At 39.8% G+C, this 24,235-nt stretch overlaps 1 protein-coding gene across 1 annotated transcript; it reads left to right on the top strand.

The window, feature by feature from the left end:
- The first annotated feature begins 508 nt into the window (after positions 1 to 508).
- taf1a.L (TATA-box binding protein associated factor, RNA polymerase I, A L homeolog) lies at positions 509 to 23,684 on the top strand. The gene is made up of 10 exons (XM_018262627.2): positions 509 to 765; positions 5,053 to 5,219; positions 6,600 to 6,713; positions 7,194 to 7,392; positions 9,142 to 9,272; positions 10,528 to 10,686; positions 18,126 to 18,192; positions 21,124 to 21,247; positions 21,415 to 21,566; positions 23,337 to 23,684. Exons 1-10 carry the CDS (start codon positions 660 to 662, stop codon positions 23,444 to 23,446), a joined length of 1,329 nt encoding a protein of 442 aa, XP_018118116.1. The 5' UTR covers positions 509 to 659; the 3' UTR covers positions 23,447 to 23,684.
- The last annotated feature ends 551 nt before the right edge of the window (positions 23,685 to 24,235 follow it).

Below are 24,235 nucleotides of genomic sequence, written 5' to 3'. Positions count from 1 at the left end.
AATGGTCTCAGAATATCGCTCTCTACGTCATACTAAAAAAAGGTAACTCAATGGTGAACAATCCCTTTAAAAAATCCAAATGAAAAGCATTGTCCATTCTTGTCTAGTGAAGCTGACACCAGTGAAATAACATGGCAGCACTTCACTAACATACATTTTGGGATCACATTTTTGAGGTAAATTTCAGAATAATGGAAGAAGAGACTCTAATGGTGGTGGAATTGCCAGTAAAATAAAGGGTTTTTATTTAGTATAAAATCAGAGGGAGCTCCTTATGATCTAGTGAGGAGAAAACACAAATACAGCTTTGGGGAAATATTGGGGGCAGTGAGGATGGTTTACTAACACGACGAAAAAACTAAGTTTTATTTTTGTTCTTCGTTCATTCCCATAGCAAAACCATACTAGTCAGTGGCCTCTTTTACCACAAAATGATCAACTGGCAGAAGTGTTTTGTCACTGTGACATGACCTGCAGCTCCGCCCTTATATACTTCTTGGCGTGACCGGAACTCTCGCGAGATTAGACGTGTGACGTCAGAATCAGCATGGAACCAGAATGCCGGGAGCTGGACGTTAAAGTGGTACTGCGGGGAGTTTAGTCAGGCATTGGTCTCGCGGGGAGGCTTAGGGAGAAGCAGCCGCAGTATTTGCTGTAAGATGGCTGAGAGCAGCGAGCACAGTACTGAAGAAGAAGATGAAGAGGATATAGAGCAGGGGCAAGTTGTGGGGCTTCAACTACCGGTGCCAAGAAGGAAACCCCAAGGTAAAACCATTCTTTTATCTTTGTGATTGTAAATCTGATCAATTGCAGCTCTTCTGTAAATAGAAACTCCTCCCTTATTAATCTCACGGGGGACATATATATATATATTCTCCAATACAACTTCTTTATGTGACATTGCTCAGCCACTTGCAGTTGGTCCCTTTCACTTGTATGAGATGATCAGTGAAACTGCAACATTGCTCAGCGCAGTCATATGGAGAAACCCTAGAAGTGCATCACCGGCAAGTGCACTGGAATCCACGAGCAGATTGGACTGGGCCCACACAGGTCTGGACTGAGAATCAATATAGGCCCTGGCATTTCAGCTTCCCAGAGGCCCAAGCAGCCTCCACAGCCCACTAAAGACTCAGTATCTATGGCACCTTATAGCAGCCCCTCTATCATTTGCCAGAACCCTCAGATGTCAGTCCGGGCCTGACCCACAGCACCACATATGACACTTGAGATAGGTGTCATCTATCACCGATTCTGTACTCTTATGGGCCAATAAAAGCAGCCGACAGACTTCCCAGATCTATATCAATTTTGATCGGGCAGGGTAAAAAATCCCATTGCATGCCTGTTCTCCTGCATTATGATCCGATGGTTGTGCCCTATGGCCCACGATCGGATCAGCCCGATATCTCCCACCTCAATGTGGGCAAATTGGGGAGAGATCCGCTCGTTTGGTGATATCCTGTGTACGGCCACCAGTAAAGCCTTATGATGAGATGGGCTAAAAAGAACCAAAAAGATCTCCACTATAAATGACATGCGGTAGAATTGTTCTTAAATGAGAAACAGACCCCTTATTAAAAATCCCTACCCCACATAGACCCCCCCCCCCAGCTGCTAACCTGGGCAAATGCCCTTACTTTTTACTTACCCCTCGGTGCAGATTCAGGGATCGGAGTTCACGGCAGCCATCTTCCGCATCTTTGGTAATCTGACAACGAGATCGGCGTGGTGGTGCATGCGCAGTTGGAACAATTTCCCGGTTCACGACAACTGCGCATGCTCCGTAATTGACAGAAATTGCCGAAGCGCCGGAAGAAGACCCAAGACCCGGAAGTGGCTGCCGTGAACTCCGATCCCTGAATCTGAGCCGAGGGGTAAGTAAAAATTTAGGTGCCTTTTTTTCTAGGGTAAGCAGCTAGGCTGGGAGGGAGGAGGAAAGGGGGTCTATGTTGGGTAGGGGGTTAGGGTTTTTTTTTAATAAGGGGTTTGTTTCTCCTTTAAATGGGTTGTTCACCTTAACCTTTAACTTTTAGTAAGATGGAAGCCAGGGGTCCCAACCACTTCTGGGCTGCGGACATAATTGAACTGGGCTGCTCTGCTGAGTCTGAATTTCACGTGGCACGCACAATAGCCGCAGGCAGTTGATGCCCCCCCCCCAGTCCTTGAAAAAATTGAGGGCTTTACACCAGTCCCTAGGCCAAAAAAGGTTGGGGACACTGATGTAGAGAGTGATATTCTGAGACATTTTGCTATTGGTTTTCTTTTTTTATCATTTGTGGTTTTTGAGTTTAGATTTTTATTGTTCACAATTAAATTAACTTTTAGTATGATGTAGATCGTAATATTCTAAGAAAATTTGCAGTTGGTTTTCTTTTTTTTATGGGATGGGATCCGTTATCCGGGAGCCCATTATCCAGAAAGCGCCGAATTCTGTGAAGGCTGACTTCCATAGACTCTATTTTAGCTAAATAGTCCATATTTTTTTTAAAAAATGATTTCCTGTTTCTCTGTAATAATAAAACTGTGCTTTGTACTTGATCAAAACTAAGATATAATTAATCCTTATTTGAAGAAAAAAAGCCTATTGGGTTTATTTAATGTTTAGATGATTTTCTAACGGGTTACGCTGTGATGATCCAAATTACAGAAAGATCCCTTATCCAGAAAACCCCCAATTCTCAAGCATTCTGGATAACGGGTCCCATACCTGTACCAATATATTCCACAGCACTGTACAATTGATGAGTTTATATAATGAGCATACAGAATCATATACATAGCAACCAATACAAGAGGAAGTGAAGAGGGTCCTACAGTGATACTAAACAGACCTCAAATGCTCTCATGAACTACTTTAAGAAAAACAAATTCATGGTTTTGCCCTCGCGGCTTGTCTTCACTTCTGCTGTTCTGATTGGTTGGGCTAACAACCCGGAGGGATGGAACGGTATAGATACACAACCGATTTTGTATGGGATCTGTTATGCAGAATGCTTTTGACATTTTTTTTCTGTAATTTGGATCTCCATACCTTAAAGGGGGCCTGTCAACTGAAAAATGAATTCCAAGTCCTTGCTTATTTTGCAAGCAAGCAAAATAAACTTTTATTACACTATAAAATTATTTGAATCTTGTTTCCAGCAGTCTGTCAATTCATAACGATAGCAAGCAGACAGGAGCCATTTTGTGGACACCGTTATTAAGACAAGCCTTGTATCATCTCAGAATCTTGTTTGTGCACCAGAATGGGGGACCTGATGTCCATCCCCATGCCCTGGTTACACAATTAAATGGTTAAGAGAGATGGGAAATGTGGGAAGAGAAGTGACATCTAGTAAGTGCTGAATGGAAAGTGAAAGTAATTGCCTGCCCCGCCTCTATGCCTAAGAAGGGTAGTATTTGATTGACAGCTGACGTTTTTAAAAGCGTTTACAACAGCTATGAATGCTTTAAGAAAAAAAAAAGAATTTGGGTTTCATGTTTAATTTGAAAACAACTTTTATTATACAGCTTTTTCTGTCTCAGTGACAGGTCCACTTTAAAGTGGTGTTTCACCTTTAAGTTAACTTTTAGTATGTTATAGAATGGCGCATTCAAAGCAGTTTTTCAATTGGTCTTCATTATTTATTTTTAGTAGTTTCTTAAAGATTTGCCTTCTTCTTCTAGATGTTCCCAGCTTTCAAATGGGGGTCACTGACCCCATCTAAAAAACAAATGGTCTGTAAGGCTACAAATGTATTGTTATTGCTACTTTTTATTCCAGTCTTTTGCTCCTATCAGTGCATGGTTGCTAGGGGAATATGGAGCTTAGCAACCAGATGGCTGAACTTGCAAACTGGAGAGCTGCTGAATAAAAAGCTAAATAACTCAAAACCACAAATAATAAAACATGAAAACCAATTGCAATTTTTTTCAGAATATCACTCTCTACATCATACTAACCGTTAATTTTAAAGGCAAACAACCACTTTAAGTCAGGAAAAAAATAATTTAAACATTAAATAAACCTAATAGGATTGTTTTGCTTCCAATAAGGATTCATTATATCTTAGTTGGTATCAAATAAAATGCAATGTTTGTTATTATAGAGAAAAAGGAAATCATTTTTAATAAGTTTAATTATTTGTTTAGAAGGGAGTCTATGGAAGATGGCCTTCCCATAATTTGGAGCTTTCTGGATAACGGATCCTGTATCAGCCTGTGTATGTGACCGTTACACCTCATTTGAACTACTTGGTACTGGTTCAGTGCATACCATGTAACTAAATCATTGAAGCAGAAAGCGGAAAGCCACATACAAACCATCATTCTGTCCGATGAAATAAACATTAGGGGGCAGATTTATCAAGAGTCGAAGTAAAAAAAAAAATTGAATTTCAAGCTATTTTTGTGTACTTCGACTAGGGAAAAAATGCAAATTCGATTTGAATTTGAAAAAAATTCTAAAATGTAAATATTGAAATTTAGCATGCATTCTCTTTTTAAAAATGTGACTTTTATCTAAAACCTGCCGAATTGCTGTTTTAGCCTATGGGGGACCTCCTAGAACCTATTTGGAGTCAATTGGTAGACTTTGAAAAACTTAGAATCGAATACAATGTTAATTCGATTCGAACGGAAAAAACTGATTTTTTTTTTTTTAAATTAACTTCAGGCGGTCTTTTTGTTTTATTCGAAGTTATGCGAGTTAAAAAAAGAACCTCCCATTACTTCGAGATTCGACCCTAGATAAATCTGCCCCTAGAAGTGAAGGCGCTCCATGATTTGAGGGAATTCGTTCATTTTTCACAGTTAAAGATTTTGGATAGTGCTAGCCCTGTGGCCCTCTCATTTAGCTTGTTGGGTTACTACAGATGTGCACTTATACAAAGTAGTTCATATAGAAGTAGTTACAGTTATACTCTGCCCAAACACAGGGCCATATAACCGTTATAACCGCCATCCTCCATGATTTTTGAAGCTTTTGCACCTGGAAGTTCATCTGACTTTGTGCAGCAGATGCTCCCACTAGTGAATCTGAGTATATTTCTTCTTCACAAACCTTGGCAGGGTACAACTCAAAAAAACCCAATTTCCGTCAGACAATAGACCTGTGCTTCTGCCTCCTTCATGAAGCCGTAGTGAAGAGCCAGTGGGAGAAAGCGGCGGAGCTAATGCTGAGCTATCTGCAGACTCTTGAAGATACAAACACCGAGAGGCAGCGAAGAGCTCCAGAGGTATGGTAAAAACATTTTTAAAAAGGGTTTGTTCACTTTTAAATATAACGTTTAGTATGATGTAGAGCGTGACATTCTGGGACAATTTTCAATTGGTTTTCCATTTTTATTATTTGTGGTTTTGGGTTATTTAGCTTTTTATTCAGCAGTTTCCATTTTTAGCTATCTGATTGCTAGGGTCCAAATTACCTTGGCAACCACGGCACAATTTAAACAAGAGACTGGAATAGGAATCGGAGAGGGTCTAAATAGAAAGATGAGTAATGAAAAGGTGCAATAACAATACATTTGTAGCTTTAGAGGGCATTTGTTTTTAGATGGGGTCAGTGACCCCCATTTGAAAGTTGGAATGAAACAGCAGAAGAAGGCAAATAAATTAAAAATAATAAAAAAACTATAAAAAATAAATAATGAAAACCAATTGAGAAGTTGGCCATTCTATAACATACCGAAATGTAACTTAAAGATGAACCACCACTTTAAAGGAGAAGTAAAGCATAAGTAGCTAGAACTGTTGCACTTTATATTTTTTGCTTCTGTACCAGCCCAAGGCAACCACAGCCCTTTAGCAGTAAAGATCTGTGTCTCCAAAGATGCCCCAGTAGCTCCCCGTCTTCTTTTCTGCTGATTCACTGCACATGCTCTGTGCTGCTGTCACTTACTGAGCTTAGGGACCCACTCACAATATACAGTACACATAGAATAGAAATGTCACAATATAAGGCTGATTAGTAATTAATACAGATAATTACTACATGGCAGCTCAGAAACCAGTGCAATTAGCATCAGAATTTAATAATCAGCCCTGTAGCATCAGCTTATATTACAGACCAACCTCATTTTCTGCTGGATAATTAGTGACGAGCCCTAAGCTTAGCTGGTGACCCCCTGGATCATTGCTGCTATTGACAAGCTGAGACTTTAGGCTGGTGCAATAAATTCAGTATATAAAATATGGTATTTTTAGCCATATTCATTTTTAGGGTTTAGTTCTCCTTTAACAAAAATGTTAAAATTGCTTCCAGAACTGTTCACATGCTATATAGAGTAAAATAACACCGTCATACTCATGGTAACCAGTCACATGGTTTCTTTCAACCAGGTAACCAATAAATTTTACTGTAACACTGCATTTTATAGGAGTGACAAAATTAGGACAGACAAAATCATCAACCTCTGGTGCAGTCAAAGTTGATTGGCCTGAACATCAGTATCCATATTCCACAGGATTAGATACCTGTATAGGTGTACAGATATGCAGCAGTTGGATTTTAGCCCAAAAATGCACATTTAAGCAAAAAACCACTGCGTGTGACATTATCACGTTAATAGCCCAGGAGTTTTTTCTGAATTGCCCTTTTTGTGCTCTTCTGTCCACAGATCATTTGGAGATTTGGCAGTGAGATCCTTCTAAATCACCCTAAAAGTACAGTGGAAGATGTCCGCTTGTTCCAAGAACAAATAAAGAATGTCGGCATAAAAAGCTACCTCCAGGTAATTTCTGAGATATGAATGGTTTGTACCCTTTTGGAAAAAAGAGTGTCAGCTTCCATTCATATTTATAAATGCAAAAACTCAGGAAAATGATGGTTTGTCCCCCCAATGATTTGGCAACTGTTACTCATGCAAGTCATAATGTATTATCTAAAGGCAAAGTACAGTGGCAGCTGCCACCCCACACGTGTGATTGCAAATAAACAGAATAAATGTTCAATACACCGAGATCTATATATTCATGCTCCATTGCCTATGTAAGCATAGTATGTCTGATCCCACTCATATGTATAAAAGTAAAGGTTTACCAAGAGGGAAGATTCCCTGCACATCATCAACTTCATCCTCCAGGGAAACAATGTGACACCCAAATCAATAAAACATTAGGATTTGCTTAAAATGAGAGATGACCGTCCTGTAATTTGTGGGTAAGATGTTCCCTAACTGTATAACCAGAAAACATTTTGTGTAATATTGCAGATAAGCCTAGAACATATCTTTTTTCTGCTGTGTAATGGCGGGAAGGATGAAGCTCATCTAGCCTTGACTAGTGCTGAAAGCTGGAAGTGTGGCCGCTACTCGCTCTGCCAGGAGAACACGATCAAGCTCATTCAGGCGTACAAAGGAGTTCTAGACTACCAGTCTTGGCTGCAAAAGAAGGCGGCAATTTCTCAGGGAGGTAAGTTGTAGAACATTGTTCTGCTTCTTATCTTTATTTCTTTGGTATATTTGCTGGGTCCACCTTAAACATTCAGCCTGTATCCTTGTGCCTTCATATATGTTCATGGAGTACGCTTGCTTAAAGGGGTGGTTCACCTTCAAATTAACTTTTAATATGATGTAGAGAGCGATATTCTGAGACCATTTGCAATTGGGTTTCATGTTTTTTATTTGTGGTTTTCAAGTTATTTAGCTTTTTATCCTGCAGCTCTCCAGTTTGCAGTTTTGGCAATCGGTTTGCTCAGGTCCAAATTACCCTAGCAACCATGCATTGATATGTTTAAAGGAACAGTAACACCAAAAAAAAGTGTTTTAAAGTAATGAAAATATCATGTACTGTTGCCCTGCACTGGTAAAACTGATCTGTTTGCTTCAGAAACACTACTATAGTTCATATAAACAAGCTGCTGTGGAGCAATGGCGGAAATTGAAAAACGGCTATATGGCACAGGTTAAGTAGTGGATAACAGATAACACCATTAGACAGACAGAGCTTATCTGCTGTGTAACCTGAGCCTTTTCTCCTTTGAATGGCTGCCCCCATTGCTACACAGCAGCTTATTTATATAAACTATAGTAGTGTTTCTAAAGCAAACACAGCAGTTTTACCAGTGCAGGGAAACACTGCATTATATTTTCATTACTTTAAAACACTTTTATTTTTTGACATTACTGTTCCTTTAAAGTGGAACTATTTTAAAATTTTTAATTTATTATACAGTATTTTCTAAAAACAGTCAAATAAAAATTCTGCATCGTTTCTGAAATAATCAAGTTTATTTTCACTATTGTGAAAATTCTGAAAGTCTTAGGGGCAGATTTATCAAAGGTCAAGGTGAAGTTTCGAATTGAAAAGCTTCGAATTTCGAGCTATTTTTTTGTGTACTTCGACTAGGGAATTGTACTGTCTCTTTAAAACTTCGACTTCACCACCAAAAAGCTGCCGAAGTGCTGTTTTAGCCTATGGGGGACCTCCTAGAACCTGTATGGAGGCAATTGGGGGACTTTGGGAGATCGAAGGTTGAAGTTAAAAAAATTTCGAATCGAAGTAGCGCTACTTTGAATCGTACGATTCGAAGTAGGCCCACTTAGACCCCTAAAAACTTCGACCACCATTCGGTTGGTCTTTTTGAATTTGAAGTTCGAAGTTTTTTTTAACTCCGACCTTTGATAAATCTGCCCCTTAAAATCAGCTCTGCAGTTTGGTAAATAAAATCATATTTACTTTTATGGCAAGTTTTGTGTGTGGTGGTCCCTCCCTTATGTTAGCCTTGGTAGTTCCCTTGTAAATGCATGCCATTTTCTGCCACTTTTACTCACTGTAATTTCTGGTTCCTGGTCACCTTCCATGGCATCATTCACCAAGGAATTCCCTCCCTTTGTGGACAAGCTTTACAACCAAGACAAGTGAGTAGGAGAGAGTCTGACGCTAAACTTATTTGGGGGAGGTCCTGTCCAGGTTAACCCATTGGTAAACACTGCAATGAAAGGTGACCAAGAAACAGAAATTGCAGTAAAAAAAGAATTTCCGTTTTTTGCATAATGAAAGAGAATCTAATTCTAAGTCACTTTTCAAGAAACATTATTTCAAAATGTTCAGTACTACATTTATATTACAATCACATGGCAATACCTTTTTATCTGTGCACAGAAAGACTCGATATAAAAACTTCTATTGTACCTATTTTGTTACCGTGCATTTCTTTAGATATGAGTTATGCAACCCAGTTAAATGCCGTGAAGGAAATGTGTATCTTCCATCAACAAGCGAAGGCTGCTCTTCGAGGAATTCTTAAGTTTCCTGGTGTTTGGGACCCATTTGTCCTGTGCTACATCGATGTAAGCTAAGCCTGTTTTTACTCCTGTGTCAGTAAAGTTGAGATTCAGCTGAAAATGTTTAAGATTGTGTCCCATTTTATGAAATGTTTTGTGTATAGAAATAGTATATCTACTATTTGGAGTAATTCTATGGTCATCTATGACCGTCCTTTTGACAGATTCGGCAGCTTATCTGCCCATGTGTGGGAGCTTCTGTACGGTCTGCAGGTTTGATTTTTCCTGTAATCGAGGACAGCATTGGCTACTTGATGTGGTCCTATGACCTGTCTGCGCCATTCTCTTCCTTGTAATCTAATTGTTCAGCCTATACCATATATCGCTCTGCCATTGGAGGGCATATCGGATTATGATCCGCTCGTTTGGTGACCTCACCAAACGAGTGGATCTTATCATGTATGTTCACCTTTAGCCATAAAGCAGTTCAGGACTGCTGCTTACAATGGGGATCAAATAGGATCTGTGCAGCCACTGGGACAGAATGCTCTGTTATACAGATAGCTAGAATCTCAGCCATAAAGCAGGACGGGACTGCTGCTTACAATGGGGATCAGATAGGATCTGTGCAGCCACTGGGACAGAATGTTCTGTTATACAGATAGCTAGAATCTCAGCCATAAAGAAGGAGAGGACTGCTGCTTACAATGGGGATCAAATAGGATCTGTGCAGCCACTGGGACAGAATGCTCTGTTATACAGATAGCTAGAATCTCAGCCATAAAGCAGGACGGGACTGCTGCTTACAATGGGGATCAGATAGGATCTGTGCAGCCACTGGGACAGAATGCTCTGTTATACAGATAGCTAGAATCTCAGCTGCCATAAAGCAGGGCAGGACTGCAGCCTACAATGGGGATCAGATAGGATCTGTGCAGCCAAAATGCTCTGTTATACAGATAGCTAGAATCTCAGCCATAAAGAAGGAGAGGACTGCAGCTTACAATGGAGATCAGTTAGGATCTGTGCAGCCACTGGGACAGAATGCTCTGTTATACAAATAGCTAGAATCTGAGCCATAAAGCAGGGCAGGACTGCAGCTTAAAAAAAATCACAAGCCAGAAGTAACAAACAAGACCCTATTGAAGTCACAGAAAGACTGTTAAGGAAAAATTTACAGATGGAATCCAACAAGTTAATTCAGTAGCATGTTAAGTAACAAGTAACTAGAAAAATTAGAAGCATTATTTATCTGAATAAAAAAGAAGCTCTGCTTTAGAACCACATAGTTATTTGTTTGTGTGTATTTTTTTTCACCCAGCTTTTAGAATCTTCTGAAGACAAGGCAGAGATGGAACAGATCCTGAGGGACTATGCATATAATCCTGCGTTCCCTGCCAATCCCAATGCATACGTGTACTTGTATGAGTTTCTGAAAAGGAATGAGGCCTCAAGCGAAGCTCTCATAAATGTCTTAAAGGTAATGTAATTTTCAATTTTGGGTGTTCCTGCTCTTTAAAATGTTTCCTGGAACGTTAGGGGGAGATTTTCAAGAGAAATCGGCATCTATGGAAGTTGATCAGTGTTTTTTGCCAGTTGATCCTGACGAAGGCAAAAAACCCCATCTGAAGCCTCCCCAATTTGCCTCAGAGGAGGAAATATAATCCTTCCTGACTTCAAAATGGCAATCGGACCAGTCCCTGGATCTGGTACACTGGAAAGGCTTTGGTCCTGAGGAGAGATCTTGGGGTTCAACCTCTGTTATCCATGCTGACCATCGCAAACAAGTTCATGTTAAATTTCCTGGCAAGTCCCCCCTCCTTAGAGAGGGGGGGTAAAGTAATAGCCTGCCTGGAGTTAAACCGGGGACCTGGTTTTTCTGTGCTGTCTGCATTACCACTTCTTTATGTGAGCAGGCAGCTAAGGCCTTGGTTCACTCCTATGGCTATGGTTGTAATTGCAGATAGGCAGGGCTTGTTTCACCTGTTGCCAATCTGGCCACTAGTCTGGCTATAAAACCTGCTCTGACTCATTTGCCAGTATAGGTCTATGTTCCATCGTTCCTGGGTGTGTTTGATCCTGTTGATTGACCATTGCCTGACCTTGACCCTTGCTGTTCTGCTGCCTGTACCAACCTCTGCCTGTTCTTTGACTATTCTATTGGATCTCGTTGCTGTACCGCCCGTGAGCTCAACTGCGCTTCTGCTTCCTGATTTGGTACCGTATTTTTTGTTTGGTATTGACCCGGCCTGTCCCCTGACCTCGCTCCTTATACCCCGTCCTTTTTGTATACATTATGGTTCCCTCGCCTGCCCAGAGCTTCCCCCTTGGTCCTCTCACATTAAGTCCTGGCGACATCTGAGTAGCGGAGGGCTCTTCACCAAGCCAAAAGCCACTGCTATAGGCAGAAGTGTGAGCTGAGACCGGGACCTTGGGGTTTACTCTGGTTTTGGGATACCATGCGTTACAAGAGCATTCTGAACAATATTACATTACATTATAAGTTGTGTGGGTGGGTATCCCTTTTAAATGATTTTCATTCATAACATAAGCAGTTATCGTGCCTTTATGCTTGTCTGGAAGAAGCTTTAATATGTAATTGTTTGATTTCTATCCACATTCTGTTAGATTTGTTTCTTATATTGTATATATTTGGCATGTAATGTATACTGTGAGCATGGTCAAACTGCCTCCCTGCTTTATAGGAAGACCCAGGGGTAAATTTCTTATCTTATACATGCAACTATGGAATAGCACTAATATATTAGAAAGTATTAAGTTTAATATAATTAAGTAATTAATTTGTTACAAAACTGTACGTCGACTCCAAGGGGGAGTAAGAAGTGGATCGGCACTAATCTTGAAGGCCTTTTAGAGTGAAATATTTCTTGCAGTTATATATTGAATATACATAGAACATTATTAGGTGACTGCTACCCCAATTTTCTATAGATCTGTAACCTTGTTAGGATCTAGGGGCCCAGCCTGAAAGCCAATTAGGGTGAGTTTTGGGATGAGAGCTTAGTTGTGCCCCGAGTACCCTTGGAACTATAACAGGGTAAATATTACCCCAATGTTTCTATATATCTGTAATGTTATGTCCTAAAGGGTCCCAGCCTGAAAGGCATAAAGTATGAGTGGTGTAGTAAGATCATTGTCTGTAACCTTGTTATAAATTAAGGGGTCTCAGCCTAAAGTTTATTTGGGGTGAAATTGACTGTGTTTTCCATCCCGGGTACCCCTGGATATTTAACAAGGTGGCACTAATGCAGCACAATCTAAAAGCCAATTGGGGTTAAAATTTAGAATCGTGGATATATAAATATAACGCAGACAGGATTAATGTTCAATGCAAATGAAAAACAGCACAATAACTTAGAACAAAATCAGAACATCATTTTTGAAATTTATTTCAAATTAAAATATTAAATGACAAAGTAGTCACTGGCAGTACGTGTAGGGCTATTGCTCTCTCTTCATTGCTCCGCACGACCGTTCATAGAAGAATTGGTCTGCAATTTACCAGGGGCAGCATAAAGCAGCCTTTAAGACCGAATTTCCGTGTTCATAAATGGACATTGTGAAAACACTTTTTTCGTAATCTCGAATCTCTTTTTCCAGTGTAGTCGATCCAAGTTGTAATCTCTGTTGTGATTTTTGTCTGCAAGGAAAGGAAGATGAGTTTAGTTTATTGGGGGTAATATTAGGCTGATATTTCGATGATCTTTTAATACGATTTTATGAGTTATATATGTGCCATGGCAAACTGACAAAGTCAGCATTGGTTACACTGAGACACATGAAGATAATATAAGGCTGTTATGGTTCACTCACTATAAATAAGTATAACCAACTTGTGAGCACTTATTTTTCTATTCTTACCTCCTACTGAACTCGAGCTCAGGATTATGTTATTGCTAAACACAATTATCATCCCTGCTTATTACTTTTCTGTGTTTTCTTCTTCTGTCTTCTCCTTCTCAGGAGATGGGAGGGAACAATGCGTATCCCTCCACTTTTGGCACACAAAATATAGTCCTTCAAAGTGATCTTGCCCACTTGAAAAAATGTTCTTCTTCTCTTCTTCTGGAGGCTAAAAACAGAATAATGTATGAGCAAGGAGAAATAAAACAAGGTGAAAGGGTGACTGATGGGCTCTTGCACTAAAATGCTCTATATAGCCCTTAACACCATGTTCTTTGGAGCCTTATAAACACTTACTGGTGTGACAGGCAGCTCCGTTGTACCACCTTCTAATGTCAGCCAGACAGTTGCCTCAAAGAATGGGTGGTCCTTGATGCATTGAACAAAATCGTGCCTTTTGATGGGATCATTACACAGTAGCTGTAAATACAAACGTCATTGTTAAGAACCATAAGCTTAATAACAGGTATAACTATTATAACGTGCACTGTCATGCAGTGTAACTCTATATTCACCATCATCAGAATGTCTCTTTCCTCTGGGCTTAAGTTCTGTGGGCATTTGAAGTTGTTTGTCCACCAGGAGAAGGCTGGCTTCCTCCCAGTGAGCATCTCATGAAGTATAACTCCTAATGACCAGTAGTCCACTGTGGAATCATAATTTTCTCCATTGCTAATCTGCAGAAACAGAAAGAGTTGAGAATTACTTACCAAATCATTTAAATGACATAGAACAAAGGCTCAAGAGTAATCTCTGCATGCTCTATTTCCTACAAAAATATGAGCGTAATTGTATTGTCTTTACCTCCGGGGCCATGTATCCTATAGTACCAGCATAGTCTGCGATAGTTTCATCCCCAAATACACCTTCTGCAGCCAGGCCAAAATCAGCAATCCTGATAAGACCGGCACTGTCAATCAAGATGTTTTCTGGTTTGAGGTCCCTGTAAAGAGACAATATTAGATGTATCTGCCTGTAAATACAAAAACTAGCCACTGGGTATACAGGTATAGAAATATTGTTACCAACCGATGAATAATGCCACGGGAATGGAGAAAGGTCAGTCCGCACACTATTTCGGCAGCCAGGTTCCTATTTAAGGACGACACAAAGACGGTTAGTGAACAGGTAAATAAAGCTTAGGTTCTATGATAAAAGCTTGTTATTCTAGAAATCTGGGCTTTTTTTGCAGTTCAGTTATCGCGTGATATCTACATATGCTGCCCGTTACCTACCGTGCGGTTCCAATGTCGAGGGTACCTCTTCTTTTCAAGAGGTCTTGCAAGGTTCCTCCTGGAATGTACTCCATAATAAAGAAGATTTCTTCCTGTAACATAAACAGATACAGTAACTAAAATTGCTACTAGCAGGTTTATCTTAAGATGTTACTGATTATCTAAAGATAACATTCCACGAGCCGTGGACTCTTGATAGGGAAGAGATCAATATAAATATTCGTACCTCAGTGTGAAAGGCAGCATACGAATGCACAAGGAACGGGCAGTCCTGTGCAGCTTCAAGAATTCGCCTCTCGCTCATCACTAAGGATGGATCGGCCGTCTTCTTTGCTATCGTTTTTATAGCAACAAGTTGTCCTGTGACTTTGTCTTGGGCCAGAGAAACCTGAAGATTTCATTAAAAAAAAAGACAGGGTGAACATTTAGGGAGTTATAATTTATTATTAAACCTCAATTTTTTCTGGTTGGGCTTTTTGGGGAAAAAATAGAATTTTTCGGATTTATTATACCTCAAAGCTGCAAAAAGGCAGAATCCGAAAACCTGCATCTCAAACTTTTTAAGGTCATGTATAAGTCAATGGCAGATGTCCCTATACTAATTGAAGATTTTGTGTTCTCTGCTGGGTAAACCAAAAAATTCAGGCTTTTCCAGCAGTAACCCAAAAAAAATCGAGCAATTTGGGAGTAAAGTCCAATAAATTTGTACAATTCAGGTTTTTGCTTGATTTTATCGAGTGTTTTCCCAACCCGACTTTTATGTGGATGGGAGTTTGGTCAAGCTCAGTTTAATAAAAATTTGAGATCATTTCGAGTTTTAGTAAATAACCCCCTTAATGATAAAATTCAAGTATGCAAATCAGTAACTGCAAATGAAGGAGACTGTAAATATAACTAGTGATTGAAAGAACATGATATACCGTTCCAAAGCTGCCTGATCCCAGTTCTCTTGTGATAATGAACCTGTCGATGGAAACAGGGCCGGCAACTCCACCTTATTGGGTTTAAAAGAGAAAAAGACATGTTTTAGCAGAACCAATATACTCAATAAAAAAAGTTACTCAGAAAGGTAATATGCTTGTAAAGTAGATATGCCAACCTCTTTTCTTTAGTATTTGTCCCTGTTTATAAACCACACGTTTCTCACACTCATCATCTTTCATTTCCATTTAAAATGTCCAATACCCTTTCACTTACCTGCTTTAGTCTCATCAGGGCATTGCCTCTCTTCACTCCCTGTCTTATCACCTTTGAATCTTTTCACTCTTTCTGCTTCAGAATCCTCTTCACCTGATCTTTTGCGCTTTTTTCCTCGTCTTGCCTGATTTGCCTTCAGAATATCATCTGAGGCTTTAGAATGCAGCTGCAAGTCAGGAGGTCTCACTTCTGAGGATTTTCTTCTCTTTCTTAAGACGACACTCTCTTCCTCACTGTATTCTTCAGCCTTCCTCTTTCTGCGAGAGTTGGCCCTTTGGTTTTTTCTCATTTCCTCCACGCTCTGTTGTTCACTCATTTTCCGTGCATTTTTCTGGGTTGGTGAAGTGAAAACGGACACCAACTTTCCACGAAGGGTTCTTAGGAGACCAAAAACTTTTACTCCAAACCCAGATTTTTTTGGTTCAGCTTCTTTGATTTCTTCATTCATGCTTGATTCATTTAATTTTCTTTTTTTTGATGACATTGTTGTAGATATGTTTAAAAAGTTGTTTAAAATATTAAAAGTTGTTTAAAATATTAAAAGATGTTTAAAAATGTTAAAAATGTTAAGAAATGTTAAAAATGTTAAAAATGTTAAAAAAGTTTAAAAAGGTTAAAAATTTAAGATAATAAATCCAAAGATAAAACAAAGTAGATCTCTCTGCTTTATCCTCTTCAAACACTAAACAGCATCTGAGCTTCAGAAGGTTTGTGAGACTTAAAGCCTCCTGAATGTGATGATGTCATAATGGTAAGTGGTGATGTCATAATGGTAAGTGGTGATGTCACAATGGTAAGTGATGATGTCATAATGGTAAGTGATGTCATAATGGTAAGTGATGATGTCATAATGGTACAATCTCTGATCACCTGGCTTGCATGATATTATGCATCTTGCAACTGATGATGTCATAATGGTACGGATGCAAATTTTTTTTGCAAATTGTAAATCCATAACTGGTGGAAAAAATGTGCTCATGACATATTGTGAGTTTAATAACAGAACATCTTATAGTTACCTCCTAAACCAGCTTTAGATGCATTTACTTTCTGTGATTGTTTCACCACAACATTTCTAGCTATTTATCTGTACATTTATCTACAAGGGAAAAAAAACAACTCTTATTGTTACTTTTTTTTTTTTGATCCAATAGGTATTGCATCAAACAAATTATCCTATTACATTAAATGGGTTGTTTGCCTTTAAATTAACTTTGAGACAATTTGCAAATGTTTTTCATTTTTTATTTGTGTTTTTTAGTTATTTAGCTTTTTATTCAGTACCTCTTCAGTTTGCAATTTCAGCAATCTGGTTGCTAGGATCTATATTAGCCTGGCAACCATTCTATGATTTAAATAAAAGACTGGAATATAAATAGGAGAGGCCTGCATAGAATTTGAAGTAATAAAAAGCAGCAATAACAATAAGTTTATAGCCTTACAGAGCATTTGTTTTTTACATGGGCCAGTGACCTCCTCCCTAATAAAAAGCTGGATAGAAGAAAAAAATAATTCAAAAACAAGAAAAAAAGAAAAAATAACGGCCAGTTGAAAAGTTGCTTAGAATTAACCATTCTATAACATACTAAAGTGAATCATTCCTTTAATGTTCTGAAAAGGACATTTGGAACATTGACATAAGTGATACATTAAATGCATTTTTAGCTGGAAATTCATTGAAGCAGGTGACAAATAAAAGACAGATATTGCTGATGATCTGATCTTTCTCGAGAGACACAAAGCTGCTACATGTTCCCTACTGACACTTATATCCCCCATATAGAGTTTACTGTGAAATACACTATGATCTAGGTAAACATCCAGTGGTTTGTGCAAATCCCTCAACTATTCCTTGAAGTACAATGCCCAAGTCTTGTGTGTCCCAGGAACCCATTCAACTTAATGACTAATATAAATGCTAATATCTTGCATCCGTTAACCCCAGGCCCGAGCATTCTGGATAACAGGTCCCATACCTGTATAAGCTGTTATGTACCCTGATGTTACATTTGTTAAAAATGAAAATTATAATGTGCCTTGGAGTTCTGTGGATTATATAAAAGCAGTTTTTGTATGGGTGGTCAGTCCCACATAGGACCATCTCGATATATAATTACTACTTCATCTATGATATACCTTGGTTTTATTATGCCATGGGCATACAGGCATTGTAGAGCAAGCATGAGTGGTGGAAATGTGGGGATAATCAGCTTTCTTTTAGGGGAATATTTATTAAACCTCAAATTATTCTTGTTGAATTTTTTTTGTTTTTTAAAGGGGAAAACTAGAATTTTTAGAGATTTATTATACCCCACAATCCATCTGGCTCAGTTCTAAGCAGCATTTCCCCCTGTTGCTCCACACCAGTAAATCAAGGTGCAAATGATGGGATCTATAGTGAATTGGCTAATTCATTCTCCCTTATATGAACCTCATTTTACCCAATTGTTTTTTGCCTCCTCTTCTTCTTCTCTGTGGACTGACTGACTTTTTGAACCTGTAGGAGAACATGGTGCTGAACAACGAATACTTGCGTATTACAATGCCATTTCTTTCTTTTCAGGATTTGTACTCTAGGGTTCCATCTCACAAACTCATGCTGGAATTCTGCACCCTCCTCAAGCAATCCGGTAGGAGAGTCGTGTTCCTGGTTTTTTTTTTTGTTGTTTTTGCATGTGCAACTAGTGAATCTTCTACTGTATGTCCAGTTTAATTCTGCAAAAGTGCATTTAAAGTGCCACAATTATGACCAATTACATTAATCTTTAATGTGTATATAGACTTGCCACCTTATGTAGAAAACAAATCCTTTCCTCCTTATCACCATTATCTGTCCTCCTGTATTGTATCAAACTATCAATAATATTGGTATCAAACATTACTTTTTACGTGGCTAGAGACCTAGTGGCATCAATTCTTTTGGTGCAGCTGCACATTAAGGGGCCTATTTATTAAACCTCAAATTTTTCTGGTCAAGTTTTTAAAGGGAAAAACGCAAATTTTTAGAGGAAAAAAGAAAACTTGAAGCTTTTTTGAGATTTATTATACCCCAAAGCTGCTAAAAATCCGAAAAATACTCCATCTCAAACCTGACGAGGTCATTTAGAAGTCCGCTGCAGGTGTCCCTGAAGATGTTTCTTGACGTCGTGATCCGCGCTGGATTTCGTCTGATACGATTCGTACATTTCAAAATGACGCACGATTTTATCGCAACGTTTTTTAGCTCCGACTTTTTCGAGAAGAATTATTGATAAATGAGTTTATCAAGTTTATGAGTTAGGCTGACTTTGTTTTAATAAAAAATTAGATTACTACGAGTTTTAGTAAATAACCCCCTAAACCAGGGATCCCCAACCGCCGGGCCATGGATAGTATTGAACTGGGCCACCGAGCCTAGGGGACAATTAACGCGGCGCCGAATTGGACGCCAGTGCAACAAATTTGGACACCGATCACCCCTAACCCGGTCCTTGCAAAAAAATTTGGCTCTGCACTGGCCCCCGGGCCAAAAAAGGTTGGGGACCACTGCCCTAAACTTTGTAATTGTACTTTGTTTTTTCTGCCACCAGATGGCATTATAAACTGTAAAATCCAATGTAGAATATCCTGAGAGAAATCAGATGCTGGGGGTGCCTGTTTTGTAGTTCACATTTCTATTTTAAAGAAATCTGAATCCTCTGAATTCTAAACAAGTCCCCATTGTGTATTTGTCCATCCAAAATTATAAGGTGGAAGCTGCTGTATGTTTAAAGGGATTCTGTCATGATTTTTATGATGTAGTTTTTATTTTTAAATGACACTGTTTACACTGCAAATAATTCCCTCTACAATATAAAATGTCATTCCTGAACCAGCAAGTGTATTTTTTTAGTTGTAATATTGGTGTGTAGGTTCATCTCAGGTCATTTTGCCTGGTCATGTGATTTCAGAAAGAGCCAGCACTTTAGGATGGAACTGCTTTCTGGCAGGCTGCTGTTTCTCACTGAATGTGTCTCAGTGGGACCTGGATTTTACTGTTGAGTGCTGTTCTTAGATCTACCAGGCAGCTGTTATCTTGTGTTAGGGAGCTGCTATCTGGTTACCTTCCCATTTTTCTTTTGTTAGGCTGCTGGGGGGCAGGAGGGTGATATCACTCCAACTTGCAGTACAGCAGTTATGAGTGATTGAAGTTTATCAGAGCACAAGTCACATGACTTGGGGCAGCTGGGAAATTGACAAAATGTCTAGCCCCATGTCAGATTTCAAAATTGAATATAAAAAAATCTGTTTGCTCTTTTGAGAAATGGATTTCAGTGCAGAATTCTGCTGGAGCAGCACTATTACGGTAATGATTCATTTTGAAAAATTTTTTCCCCATGACAGTATCCCTTTAAAGGGTTGGTTCACCTTTAAAGTAACTTTTATTATGTTCTAGAACAAATCCTTCTAAGCAACTTTTCAATTGGTTTTCATTATTTATTTTTCTATAGTTTAATAGTTTAATCGTTTTAATAGTTTAGTTCTGATTCTTTGCAGCTTTCAAATGGACGTCGCTGTCCCCTTATAAAAAACAAAATGTTCTGTAAAGCTACAAATGTATTGTTATTGCTGTTTATTACTGATCCTTCTATTCAGACTCTCTCCTATTCATATTCCAGTCTTAGTCAAATCAGTGCATGGTTGCTAGGGTAATTTGGACCCTAGTTAGCAGATTGCTTAAAATGCTAATTGAATAAAAAGCTAAAACCTTCAATAATAAAAAATGAAAACAAATTGCAAATTATCTCAGAATATCACTCTCTATATCATACTAAAAGTTATCTTAAAGGTGAACAACCCCTTTAAGTCTACTAGAAAATCATGTAAACATTAAGGGGCAGATTTTTCAAGGGTCGATTTGAAAATTAGAAATTAGGATTTTCTAGTTTATTTTTATGGTCAAAACTGTCAAATGCAACTAGGGAGTTATTCAAATTCAATTAGAAGTTTTCAAAAAATTTCAATTTCAAGATTTATCATACTCTGACCCTTTAAAAAAATGAACCTCACTATTCGCCGAATTGCTGTTTAAGTCAATGGGGAGACGTCCAAGGATCCTTTTGAAGTTGTTTGCAGCCTTCCTGACATTCGAATCGAGTTTTTAAAATTCTAATTCAATTCAAGCTTTCAGGTTGATCCTATTCACCCGAGTTTGAAAAATTCAATTTTTATAATAAGTTTCGAGATCGTGTGAGTTTATGGAAGTTTGAAAAAAAAAAAAAAATGATTTCAAAATTCGACCTTTGATAAATGGACCTCCCCATAAGCCCAATAGGCTGGTTTTGCTTCCAATAAGGATTCATTATATCTTAGTTGGGATCAAGTACAAGCTACTGTTTTATTATTACAGAGAAAAAGAGGATTATTTTTTAAACATTTGGATAAAATTGAGTTCATGGGAGACGGCCTTTCTGTAATTCGGAGCTTTCTGGATAACGGGTTTCTGGATAACGGGTCCCATACCTGTATAGGAATATTGTGTCTTGCCTTTGAGAGGGGAAATGTGTTCCTCTATTGACTGCCTGGGTTTGTCTTGGTTTCAGAGTCCAATGATCATCATCAGCTCGCACTGCAAGTTCTGTTCAGTCTCCTGGATTTTTCCGGTTGGAGGAAGAGCGTGGAAGCTTGGGGGAAAATAGGAAAGCAGCTCAAGAAAAGTATTAAAAGGTAAATGGACTGATCACGTTTACACATTGTCACGTTAGAACCTACAATACCCAATAGTAGCTTAGATCTATACGTCGTATGACGTGTACCAGCAGCTTTTTGGTAAGGGAGTCTTCTCGTAAATCTGATAATTTTACCTACTGTTTGTGTCGTTTCCTCTCATGCAGTCACAAGTCGTGGATTGAGGATCAGTGGCGATCGAGACGAGACTGGTGGCCTGTATATCATTTCACGAAGTTCCACGCGGAAAAAGAATGGAAAGAAAGACCAAAACTGGCCATGAAGAAAGCCTTGACTGCTGGGATATTATTAGGACCAGGTAACTTGCCACCATTCATATTGGCTTTATAACTGAAGGCAATTATATGGGGGCCAGTTGTGTAAGGGTTACTTTAAACGTACATTTTCCCAGTTAATTCTGCTAAAATACACTATGCTCTTTTTACATTTGAAAGTGGCTCACCGGTAAAAAAAAAAGTCCCTGGTTTTAGGTTATCCCTCTGTTGAGACTTTAAATATACTAAGAGGATTAATACAGGGGAATGCCTTTGCTGCCATAGTTTTATGCCAGCAAATTTAGGAACTGTTCCTGCTGAATTGTGCTTAGTACAGGGGAATACTTATGCTGCCATAGTTTTATGGTATCTCTCTGTACAGACTATGAGCAAACTTAGGGGCTGTTCCTGCTGAATTGTGCTTAGTACAGGGGAATACCTATGCTGCCATAGTTTTATGGTATCTCTCTGTACAGACTATGAGCAAACTTAGGGGCTGTTCCTGCTGAATTGTGCTTAGTACAGGGGAATACCTACGCTGCCATAGTTTTATGGGATCTCTCTGTACAGACTATGAGCAAACTCCGGCATAACTCTGATTAGTTACATTTACTAATTTGTCTGGAAAAGCTGTTCAGACTGTTAGGCTGCAACCTTTCTGTCAGTCCATTTGACCTGCTGTGATGGTGTTTCAGCCAAATTGAGAGTTCCTGGCAATTGAGGCAAGAACAATGGCGCAATGGTATGGTACCAGGTTTAAAAAAAACGTAGGATATAATATGTTTGCAATCTGTTGTTGCTGAGATGCTAAATATCTTATCAATAATCTCCATACCTGTCAATTCCCTCAGAGTAGACATGGGTGTGGGCATGAAAATTGTCATTTAGTATTTTGCTTCACTTTTACCCTGAAATGTCCCCTGTGATGCCTTGGAAAATGGCATCTCTTCCTTGCCTCCATGCAGGGGCGATCCTGGCCCCTCCGCCGCCTGAGGCAGAAGTAGTTGCTGCCGCCCCCCTCCCCCGTGCGCTTACCGTTTTGCGCCTGAGGGGGTTCCGCGAGGGCGGCAGAGAGGGCCAGGACACTAGCGTAGAGAGACTAAAGGTGGCCATACACGGGCCGATAAAAGCTGCCGACAGACCGTGTCGGCAGCTTATTGGCCCGTGTATGGGGCCCCCCGACGGGCTTCACCGATCGAGATCTGGCCGAAAGTCGGCCAGATCTCGATCGGATGGGACAGAAAATCCCGTCGGAACGCGGCCGCATCTATTCGTTGATCTGACCGCCCGTTAAGGCCTGGTTAGGATCCGATCGTTGGGCCCTAGGGCCCATGATCGGATCAGCCCAATATTGCCCACCTCAAGGTGGGCATATCGGAGGGAGATCCACAGTGTATGGCCACCTTTACTGCGCTCTCTGAGCTAGAAGAGCTGAATTTCCGGTTTGAAAACCAGAAATTCGGCTCTTAAAGTACCAGAAGTGGCATTTTTGCCGCCCCTGGTACATAGTGGGGCGCTGCCGCCTGAGGCGACAGCCTCAACGCGCCTCATTGGCGAAGCGCCCCAGCCTCCATGTTTCCTCTTTAACATAAAAATCTTAATAAAGAATCACCATACGAGCTGCGAGCAACTCTTTACTGGCAGTAATTGTGTTTATAGCCGCGTTGTGCAATTCTCTCACATGTCTGATCTTCATTATGTCTAAAACGAGCCAGTAACCCTGTAACCAGTTATTTTCTCTCAGGATTTCCCAGTAACTCGTGAATTAATAGGGGTTTTTATCCATTAAAGAAATCGCATTGTGTTGATTACAGGCTGTGAATATTATGAGGTTGTTTGTGGCCTTGGAAGAAAGAACAAGATGATAAAGGTGAGAGCAATGAAGAAGTTTCTGAAGAATCACAGCTGTTCCTTTTTGGAATGAACGACCCAGCGCCAGATTGTATTCTGTCCTGTACGTGTCCCGAAAACTACAGCTGCTTCTTTGTGGAAGAACATTTGGAAGCTCGGGTTTCCTGCCTGCAGGGTGTATAAGCCATTCAACACTCTATGTGCTTATTTCATGCTGCAGAGGGAAAATGATTCATTATTCAGGTTTAATGTCAGTATGTCACTCACTACATCATACTAAAAGTTAACTCAAAGGTGAACAACCCCTTTAACAGAATAACAAATGATACTGTAAAATGACAATGCTAAAGAAACGGATATATGCTGCTAGGAGAAGTATTCAATCTCCACACTTTCATATTTGGTAGGTGCACTGTGTTTGCTGCAGTGATGCATGCCCTTAAAGGGCAAGGAAACCTAGTCGGCGCAAACCCCCCACCCCCCTCCCGTTTGTTGCCCACCCTCCCTCCTCCCCCCTGGCCTACCCGTCCCACTGGGCAAATGCCCCTAACTTGTTACCCTTCTGCGCAGGTCCAGTCCAGGGAGTTCACCGACGACATCTTCTTCCACGCGATCTTCTTCCTGCTTTGAACGGCGCATGCGCAGTAGGATCATTTCGCCGGTACGATCTACTGCGCATGCGTGTGACTTTTGGCGCATGCGCAGTAGATCCGTACCGGCGAAATGGTCCTACTGCGCATGCGCCAAAACGCCGTTCACAGCAGGAAGAAGATCGCGTGGAAGAAGATGTCGTCTGTGAACTCCCTGGACTGGACCTGCGCAGAAGGGTAAGTAACAAGTTAGGGGCATTTGCCCAGTGGGA

Source organism: Xenopus laevis, chromosome 5L (assembly GCF_017654675.1).
Source record: "Xenopus laevis strain J_2021 chromosome 5L, Xenopus_laevis_v10.1, whole genome shotgun sequence".
In the NCBI taxonomy this organism is placed as follows: domain Eukaryota; kingdom Metazoa; phylum Chordata; class Amphibia; order Anura; family Pipidae; genus Xenopus; species Xenopus laevis.
Note: the sequence above shows the minus strand (reverse complement) of the source record. Positions and strands in the feature narration are given on the sequence as shown.